We start from the raw sequence: 10,450 nt of genomic DNA on the forward strand, positions 1-10,450 counted from the left end.
CTCTGTAGAAACACTAAATAAGGAATGTGAAGGGAAGAAGAAATCAGAAATTGACATAAGTTGTATACTTAGAGTATGCAGAACTGAGAAAACCGATATAAACAAAACATGGTTTTCTTGAATTTCACTCACAGAATTTCAGCTCTCCCTCTGATAACTCACTCCACTTACTTATAGCACACACACTATTCCATTTGTCCAAAGTTAAACTCAACAGTTGAGCACTGCAGCATCCCTCTTGTTTCTGTTAATATCACCTGGATGAATTCATCCATATATACCCATCTGTATGATATTTAAAATTGTCCTTCTTCAGCATTCTTAACCATCTAGGCACCAACAATGTTCTGTTCAGTCCATCAAAGTGAGCTTAGACATCATATCCACCAGTAAGCTTTATTTTCCTACCCTATCCCTATCTGATTCAAGGTAGATCCCTCTATTTTCTGGGATTTTAGCACCTCACATCCAACTAAAGGATATATAATAGAGCATTAAAACTTCATGGGAGTCACAAAGAGTTGGACTTGACTTAGAAACTGAACAAAAATTAAAACTTTGGGTCTAATATTTGTATACACAACACTTAAGCCCAGTGGTTGACACAACATAGTTACAATAGGTATCTATTGTGAAGAAGTCCTTGGATGCATAAATGTGTAAGTAGACAGATGTAGGGTAAAGAGTAAATGATAATTAGTGTTTCAAGAATGTGGTTGCATCTTCATGTGTGATTTGAGTCTTGCAGTCACGTTTGTGTCAAATTCTGTTTCTACTGAAACTGAGCACCTCTTGCAGTATTAACCCCATGTTAATGAAATAGCATAAAACTTAAGGACATGGGGTTTCAGAAATCTCCAGATGATCCTGTAAACTTTAAAGATTCATTATAAGCACTTTTCACAACAATCTTCAGCTTTGACATGAGGAATTAGCACAAATATTGATTAATGGGAGAATCATAATTCAGGAAAGTCTTCCCCCTAGTATTTCTCTCTATTCAAAACACAAAATAAGAAAATGCAGGGAAAAAGATATCTATTAGGTGTTAAATGAGGTGAAGAAGAATAGAATGGTAAGAGAGGCAGAAAAAGAGCCAGAAAAACCCTATAAAAATGGCTGTAAAACAGTTCTCCCACCCCTGTTTGCTTTTCATGGACTGTAATAGAACAAGATGTGAGCAAACATCTGTTGCCTTTTTAAAATAGTACTTTGATATTTTAAAAAGAATAGTGACAGAATTAGAAGCCTAATTTCTGTGGTTAGGGACAACAGACACCTATGGGATGGAGTGGGGAGACTTAGTCTAGCACAGTTTGATGAAATTTAGGACTGTGGATTCGTCTGCTGTCACAACTCTGAGAAACAGCATGAAGCAATGGATAGAGCATGGACTCTGAAATTAGGCTTTCTGGGATTGAATCTTGGCTTTACCACTTACTACCGTCATGATACAGGACAAGCTGTATGGCCCTTCCAAGTCCCAGTTGAACACAATAGTATTTCCTCTATCATAATGAGATTGGGTGAGAGAAGGAAAACTTGAGAAGCTAGTCCAGATAATGACTCAGGGTCACAAATGCTAAACATAAGCTATTATTTTTTTAAATTAAGTAGCCACTTGTCTTAGACTTGATAGAGGAATTTTAGGACTTCCCCGATGGCTCAAGTGATAAAGAATCTGCCTACAATGCAAGAAACACAGGAGATGTAGGTTTGATCCCTGGGTCAAGAAGATCCCTTAGAGGAGGAAATGGCAACCCACTCCAATATTCTTGCCTGGAGAATCCCATGGACAGAGGAGCCTGGTGGGCTATACAGTCCATGGGGTTGCAAAGAATCCAACATGAGAGAGTACACGTGGGCATGTGCATACTCAAAGAAGTAGAAAGGCCTTTGAGCAGGAAAATATACAAGTATCTTTCTGTAGGTGAGTCTAGTCAGTGTATATGTAGGCCAGCTTGAGGAATGACTGGGGTACCTTTGAGAGTTATTAAGCTAGGAAGACCGGCCCAGTTAAAGGCTTAGAACACTCATCAGAGTAGCTGAGCCCCACCTGAGTGTACAGCCAGTCATTACTGCCATAGCTTGAATGTGCTTCAGAGAAACTGAGCAAGTACAAGACAAATTTGCATGGCTCAGACCCTAGGCATTGCTGCCCTTATGGTGAATCCAACCAGGAGAACAGGCGAATGGCCAGGAAGGATTACTGGGCAGTAGCACACCCCAAGTCTTCCCCAGGGACTCAGAGGTAAAGAGAGATGTGGGTTCCATGCAAGAGATGTGGGTTCCATCCCTGGGTCAGGAAGAGCCCCTGGAGGAGGGCATAGCAATGTGCTCCAGTATTCTTGCATAAAGAATACCATGCACAGAGGAGCCTGGCAGACTACAGTCTATAGGGTCTTGAAGAGACAGATAGGACTGAAACGACTTAGCATGCATGCATGCTGCACATCCAACACCCAGAGACAGAGTTAGAAAGAATCCAGGCTCTGAGAATAAGACCCAAAATCACAGATCAGGAGATAGAAGCTCTCACTAGACTCAGTCGTGATGTTTATAGGATTCCCTGTTCATGTGTGATCAGTCATGTCTGACTCTTTTATGACCCTGTGGACTGTTGCTCACCAGACTCCTCTGTCCATGGAACTTCCCAGGCAAGAATACTAGAGTGAGTTGCCATTTCCTGCTCCAGGAGATCTTCCAGACCCAGGAATTGAAACCACATCTCTTGCATCTCCTGCACTGGCAGGTAGATTCTTTACCACTGAGCCACCTGGAAAGCCCATAGGATGCCCAGAGTTAATAATTGAGATTTGTTCATTTTGAATGATAGGTTGTGACTGAAAAACAAGACCCCAGAGACTGAATAAGGCTTAAGAGAAGTAACACAGTATAGTGATTCGGCTGTTCGGCTTTGGTGAGAAAAGGATAGTATGGGTCCTAATTCCTCCTTTGCTGATTCATGGCATCTGGTCCTATCACTTCATGGCAAATAGATGGGGAAACAGTGGAAACAGTGTCTGACTTTATTTTTGGTAGCTCCAAAATCACTGCAGATGGTGATTGCAGCCATGAAATTAAAAGACGCTGGCTCCTTGGAAGGAAAGTTATGACGAACCTAGACAGCATATTAAAAAGCAGAGACATTACTTTGTCAACAAAGGTCTATTTAGTCAAGGCTATGGTTTTTCCAGTAGTCATGTATGGATGTGAGAGTTGAACTATAAAGAAAGCTGAGCACCTAAGAGTTGATGCTTTTGAACTGTGGTGTTGGAGGACTCTTGAGAGTCCCTTGGACTGCAAGGAGATCCAACCAGTCCATCCTAAAGATCAGTCCTGGGTGTTTATTGGAAGGACTGATGTTGAAGCTGAAACTCCAATACTCTGGCCTCCTGATGTGAAGAGCTGACTCATTTGAAAAGACCCTGATGCTGGGAAAGATTGAGGGCAGGAGGAGAAGGGGACGACAGAGGATGAGATGGTTGGATGGCATCACTGACTCAATGGACATGAGTTTGTGTGGACTCCGGGAGTTGGTGATGGACGGGGAGGCCTGGCATGCTGCAGTTCATGGGGTCGCAAAGAGTGGGACGTGACTGAGCGACTGAACTGAACTGAACAGGAACAAGTTACCTTACCTCACCTCCCTAAGTTTTCCTTTCTTCATCTGTAAAAGGTGTTGTAGAGTTTCTATTTCAAGGATTTTTGACTCTGCTTCTGCTGCTGCTAAGTTGCTTCAGTCGTGTATGACTCTGTGCGACCCCATAGACGGCAGCCCACCAGGCTCCTCTGTCCATGGGATTTTCCAGGCAAGAGTACTGGAGTGCATTGCCATTGCCTTCTCCTTGGACTCTTGAGTCATGCAAATTAACTAAAAGGACTAAAGCAATGCCAAGCGCCTTGTAAACATTCAGTCAATGTTGGTTGTTATTATAAGAACTTCGTTTACACATATTCATTAACATGTTTTGTTTGAAAATGCCCTAGTTATAGTATACATCATGAAATAGAATGCAGTTATGTGAAATAAGTTTTCATAAACCTTCTATGTAAATATCATCTTGAAATGTAGCTTTATGGTTTTTAAGGTATTTTCTTTAGAAAGTGAATTTTTAACAAAATGTTCTACTTGAAAACCAGGTCTCGATGCTGTTTTGGACAAGTATAAAAGAAACCCATTTTTAAATAAAACAAATTATGATGGTGCTGAAAATGATCTAAATCATTATGGTGGGTAAAGGGCAAATGGTAAAATTTACCCTTAGGGAATCCAATTTTTAAGAAAAAGTCAAAATTTTGCATTGATTTTGGATTGGCCTTACTACCTCAGTATTTGCTCAGGCTTAGCTGGGCCTCACCTCCTCATTTTGCCTTGCCATAAATTTAGTACCTGCCCCACCAGGTGGTTTGAACAAAATCATTGGCTCAATCATTCAGAATCATCTCACTCTCAACCAATGTGTTAGGTTTATTCACAGGATTCGTGCGTCAGGCTGGGAGAACAAAGGGGTTCTGAAGAAGAAAGAGGCTATCATATTTTTGCAGCAGAATTAGACACCATCTATCTGAAAATGGAATCTGTGGTAAAAATCTCCAGATTACTTGTAATTCTTCTCTTTGGATTTACTCAGTTCTCCCAAGATTTGCTTTCCAGGGGACAATTTAAAATACAATAGACATACTTGGTCCTATTCTACTTCTACTAATTCTGTTGCTCCAAAGCAAATCAACACAACTGTCCCTGATATATTAATATCATTCTACCCTCTCTTCACTCATAACCCACAATAGAAGCAACTAACTTTGTGAATGAATATTGCTCATTTTTGAAACCTGACAGACTTTTACGGGGAACTGTCAATTGGCTAAGGGGTATTGTATCTAGCTCTAAAGAAACCATGATTGATTTCCTAATTGTCCCAGCATTTTGCTATCTTATCTCTTTTCTTCATTATTTATATTCCTACCTGAAAGTATCATTGGAAAGATGAAAAAGTGAAATTCAATCGGTTAATGAGCTGTGATGTTACCAAACTTGTGGATGGTGAACGTCTTGAAATCATTGGATGAAACAAGCCTTGAGATAGTCTTTGGGTTTCATTAATCCAGAGGTTCTCAACCTTTGGTATGAATCAGAATCTCCTGGATTACCAGTTTTTGATTCAGAAATTTTGGAATTGGCCTGAGAGATTGCATTTTGAAAAGGTTCCCAGGTGATGCTGATACTGCTGGTTCAGAGACCATACTTAGAACATCACTGCACTAATCTGTGCTTGGCTTCCCTTCTATTAATGTGAATAATCTAGAATTTTCTTTTCCTTAACTGACTTTAGAAATTTATGCTGTATAAAGTAAACATTATTGGTTAAATGGTTATTTTGGTATATGGACATCATATACAGTGTAATAGAATTGGTAGTGTAAGTAATTACTCTATCCATTTGGTTGATTTAATTTGCAAAGCAGTCAATTATATATTCCTTGAGTCATGGCTCTAATTCACAAATCTCTGCTTCTCTATATTATTGTGGAGTCAGTTTAATTAATACTGACGTTTAATTTATGTGTGTATGTATGAGTGTGTGTGTATGGTGAAGCCTTAATTTTATGGCATTGTAAGAAATTCTTACTTAAAAAGCTCCTTCTGTTGTTTTCTCCAGTGATCTGATTTTATAAGCTTTTTGTCGTAGAAGAATTGAGTTTATTTCTCATAGAGTTTTTTAAGCTCATAATATGTTTATTTAGCTTTAATTCAGGATGTAAAACAGATAACAGCCAGGGCAACATAATAGAGCCCTTGGATATAACATTTGATGTCCCCAGTCACTACTTGAGACTTGCTTGGTTCACAGAAAATGACAAGTTAAGTGAATGCAGGTCATATCACCTGGGGAGTCACAGTGTTTGGGGTCACTGGGCATAAACACTGTTAATTCCTCACACCCAGAAGGTCATATGCCTCATTCCCATTCTCTAATGTGGCTACAGTCATTGATTACAAGTTATACAGTGAACAGCCTCAGCAACTAGAAGCACATTCCTTAGCAACAGCCTTGAATTCCTCATTTAGCTACAATGGGATACCTTTCCTTAATTGATACTATAAGTTTGATGAACAGATTACATTCAGGCATCCCTGAAGCTAGAGTAATATTTGTAGTGCAGCTGTTAATTCTTTCCTGTCACTAGGTGACACATACAGTCCTGACTGAATGGGAGTCTGGGAAATGCAGTTTTGAACTTTTTCAGCTTTTGTGGTCCAGGAGTTTGAAACAGATATTGAATGGTCTAGTATGAAGTATGTAACATGCTGCCTAACTGGTGAAAAGCAAAAAAGAGGTAACTGGAAAAATCCCTGGCCTTAGAGTCTGGATATGAATTTCCACACCTATGCTGCTCTAAGCTGTGACTTGTCTTAACAATTTTAAAGTCATCCTACCCAATAGGGTGGCAGTATGGCACAGTAGTACAGTCTTGAAGGACCTTATCACTTATGCTGTGTAAACTTGTGAAAATTACTAGATCTCTGCGTGCACTAGATCTCTCACCATATGATGGCAATGACAGTAATACCTACGTCATAGCACTGTTGTGAGAGTTGAGTGGGGAAAAGTTCTTAAAATAGCATTTGGCACTTCTTAAAAAAACAATATTTCATTTAGCACATGAATAGGGGGGTCTTACTGAATGCTGTCTGACCTAAACACACCTAACACAATTGTTGATATTTTTATATGAAGTACATTTAAGACCTGGGAAAAATCAGACAGATACTGTAGAATATCAGACATCTAATTAAAAAGTCAGTGTATCCATGGATATATTCTTCTGCCTAACTGCCTGCATCCCTATCAATCCAGAGGTCAGGGTGGAGAAATTAATAAATAGACACTTTCACTGGGAGGACCATAAAACTGAGATGGAAAACCCTTATAACTTTTTATTCTTCAGTGCCTGCCAAATGCTTTTCAAACATTTAAGTAATTGTCATCATTACCAGTCAGCCTAATGTAATAACATTAAATGTTCCACTTTGGAAAATTTCTGTTATGTTGGAATTCTTAGGTGATTAAAAAAAAAGTTTTGTCTTTAGAGGTATTGAGATTTTAAGAAAACTGTGTATCATCAAATATCCTCTTTTTTTCTCCTTCTTATGTTGGGATTAGGAATAGAAGACGGGTGACTTTTTTAACCTATTCACCTTATCATGTAATAATCTGCTCCTTTATGGAAATACTGTATACCTGCACAGACACAACTTTGTTTTAACTGTGAAACTGCACCTCCATCTTCTGAATGCTGGGCCTTGACTAACCCATTTTTATCTTATTCTTCTACTCTAGCTGGACAGTGCCACGTCACTCATCCAGGCAGCTAAAAACCTGATGAATGCTGTTGTCCTCACAGTGAAAGCATCGTATGTGGCCTCAACAAAATACCAGAAGGTCTATGGGACAGCAGCTGTCAACTCACCTGTAGTGTCCTGGAAGATGAAGGCGCCAGAGAAGAAGCCCCTTGTGAAGAGAGAAAAGCCTGAAGAATTCCAGACACGAGTGAGACGAGGTTCTCAGAAGAAACACATTTCGCCTGTACAGGCTTTAAGTGAATTCAAAGCAATGGATTCCTTCTAGGACGATAGGCTTTAACAAGAAAGCTTTTTTTTTTTTCTTTCTTTTTTTTTTTTCCTTTTTAATTCCATTTTTGTATGCATACCTGCTGACTCATATGCCTCTGGCATGGGGAAAATAAGGAACAGTGTCTGTTTGCATGTAAGATGAGATGTGATCAATACCACTGATCCGTCTCTAGCCTGGGGAGGGGACAGGAAATTCCTGTCCTGAGGTGGCACAGAGCTGTCCTTTGCAACATTCTCATAAAATTGGGCAGAGTTCACATTGCAGTGTTTACGGGAGTGGGAGGGATGGGGAAAATAAAATTATCTCTACAAAAGCAAACTCTAATGCATGCAAGAATCATTAGGTTGGCAGGTATATTAATAAGTGACAAACTGGAAGTGTAATGGTAGAACATAAAGCTTGTATTGCTTCTGTTTAAGTGCAAAAATGTACTAGCCAATACGCTTAAGTGTGTGGCCCACAAATTGAACAATTTAACTTTGACATCATGTCCATAATATTATGTGGAGTTTTTACTAAGGAGAAACTAATTCATCCAGCCTAAAATGTTTCTTTGAATCTGTATTCTGTTCTTTCTCTTCTAGTCGTGCCATTACTAGTGCTCTTGTTATCAATTTCCCCCTTTACTGAAAACAATAAACCTTTGTTTAAAAGAATTATAATCCTTCTGGGGGCACTGGAAGCACAATGTGGTGATCATCTTGCTCTTACTTTTAAAAAAAAAAAAAAAAAACTGAACTATGACTTTGCTAGAAATAGGAGGCCCAGTGATGGAATGTTAGAGGAATGGAAACTGACAACATGTGAAGGTTTAGAGGCAAATACATAGGTGTAGCTTGGAGTGCTGGTATCTAAAATACCACTGTATCCACTAACTCAAAATAAACACATTTAATCTTGACACCTGAAGAATGTTTTCCTCCTTTGAATGCATGCTTATAGAAGATTAGAGCATCTTCTTGAAAACTGATTAAAAATGCTTTGTGTTTTTAGAAAGTGGGGGTAAGAGTAGGTAAGTGACATGTAAAGAAAACTCTGGATCATCATTATAGTCCAGGAATTTATTTTTCTGTGTGTTTTTCCATGTGGTTTTTATTCACTTTCAAAGTGAATCTAATGAGAAAATCATGTGTTAGAATTTTCTGGGCCATGTTTAGCCCTGGGCTAAACTTATGAAACTTAATGTGTTCTCAGAAGAAATTGAATCAAGAAAAAAATTATAGAGAGGGCCATTAATTTTAAAATATTTTATTCATTTCCAAATATTTTTATCTCAACTACAGAAAGAGGGCCACTGTCTCACTACTAAGAAAGAGTGGGCTGTAATCTTTCAGCTATGACTTGAGGAGTGAAGGGAAAAAAACATATTCATCTGAATTCTTGAAATTCCTCCTGTTTGAATGATCTCTACAGGTTAGTGAGTTATAGTATATCTCTAGAAGACTTCTGGTAAAACGTTTTATTACTTAGCAATGTAGTAACATATTGGGAGACAAGGACACCTATGCTTTATATCAGCTTAGATACAAAGTCCCAAAGAGATGAGGAATTGTGGAAGAAGAAACACATAGTCCAAAATGTTCCTATGGACTGTAGTCCAACAGGCTTCTCTGTCCATATAATCCTCCAGGTAAGAATACTGGAACAGGTGGCCATTCCCTTCTCCAAGTGATCTTCCTGACCCAGGGTTTGAACCCGGGTCTCCTGCATTGCAGGCAGATTAATAGTCTGTGCCACACGGAGAGCCCTATTTAAAGATGGTTCTGTTCAAATCACTGCTCATCTCCACAAGGTGATGAAAATACCACCCAGGCTGAGAATGATCTATTGATGGAGGATCTACCACAATAGCTGTACAGTGGTTTTCAGCACTAAATCAGTAAACCACTATTTCAACTGCCCTGCTCCCTTAATTCGTGTAAACGCTGAGACAGGCAACCACTGATATTGATTCACAACTATATATGGAATGCATTCTCTGAGCCAGGTCCTAAGTTGAGCTTACTGGCAACTTTTCTTATTAACACTTGAGCATGGCATAACTCTCTTGGTTTATGCATTCTATGATTTAATGGGTTGAAAGAAGTATTCTTTACACTAGCCAAGAAACTTTTAAAATTCAAAAGCTTCTTGGCAAATCCTGAAAAATAGTCGGCAGGCATCAGAGGAGCATCTAGACAATCCCATTGACTTTGTCCTTAAATTTGAATTCAATATTTTAATACAGGAGAGTGAGCAATGTTTTATGGGTGTGATTTCTGGAAAAAAGTCATTGATTCTATTTGTTTTACCAAAGCTTATTGAGTAAACATCAACACTGCCCATCATTTCTCTTGTGATCAAGGAAAATAATGTGTTCAGGTACATAATTAAATGTAAATACTGCTGAGAGCACTATAACAATAGACAAGCTTTACTCTTTGTTTCCTGGCTTTGAGAAACATACAGTCTAGCTGAGAACATAGGATATAGGTAGAAAAAAGATAAGTAAATATGCCAAGAAATTGTACTAAATGTGCCAAATGAAGAAGATAAAGAAATGACTGCTGTATAAGGCAAAATAAGTCAGAACACATTGGGGACTGAAGCATTTGGAGAAGGATTAATGCAAGAGATATGATTTAGAAATGAGAAAACAATAATTAAATATATGCTACATGAATGAAATGTATAATGAATATATTTAGTAAGGTAGATGACTGGGATGAGCATTCAAGGAAAAAAGAACAGCGTATGTTCAGATCTGAAAACAAGTGCAGTCACAGGAAACATGATACAGACAGGGGAAAATAAATGTGGAAGTGTAGTAT

General features: G+C 38.7%; 1 protein-coding gene across 1 annotated transcript in view; it reads left to right on the plus strand.

Moving 5' to 3' along the window:
• The window catches only part of CTNNA2 (catenin alpha 2), a 1,382,498-nt gene extending 1,373,963 nt beyond the window's left edge, over positions 1 to 8,535 (plus strand). The window contains exons 19-20 of the mRNA XM_070379403.1: positions 4,470 to 4,586; positions 7,347 to 8,535. Of these exons, the coding sequence (XP_070235504.1) occupies positions 4,470 to 4,586; positions 7,347 to 7,634 (405 nt within the window). The 3' untranslated portion in view covers positions 7,635 to 8,535. The remainder of the gene's footprint in view (positions 1 to 4,469; positions 4,587 to 7,346) is intronic.
• The last annotated feature ends 1,915 nt before the right edge of the window (positions 8,536 to 10,450 follow it).

Source organism: Bos mutus, chromosome 11, assembly GCF_027580195.1.
Source record: "Bos mutus isolate GX-2022 chromosome 11, NWIPB_WYAK_1.1, whole genome shotgun sequence".
Classification (NCBI taxonomy): Eukaryota; Metazoa; Chordata; class Mammalia; order Artiodactyla; family Bovidae; genus Bos; species Bos mutus.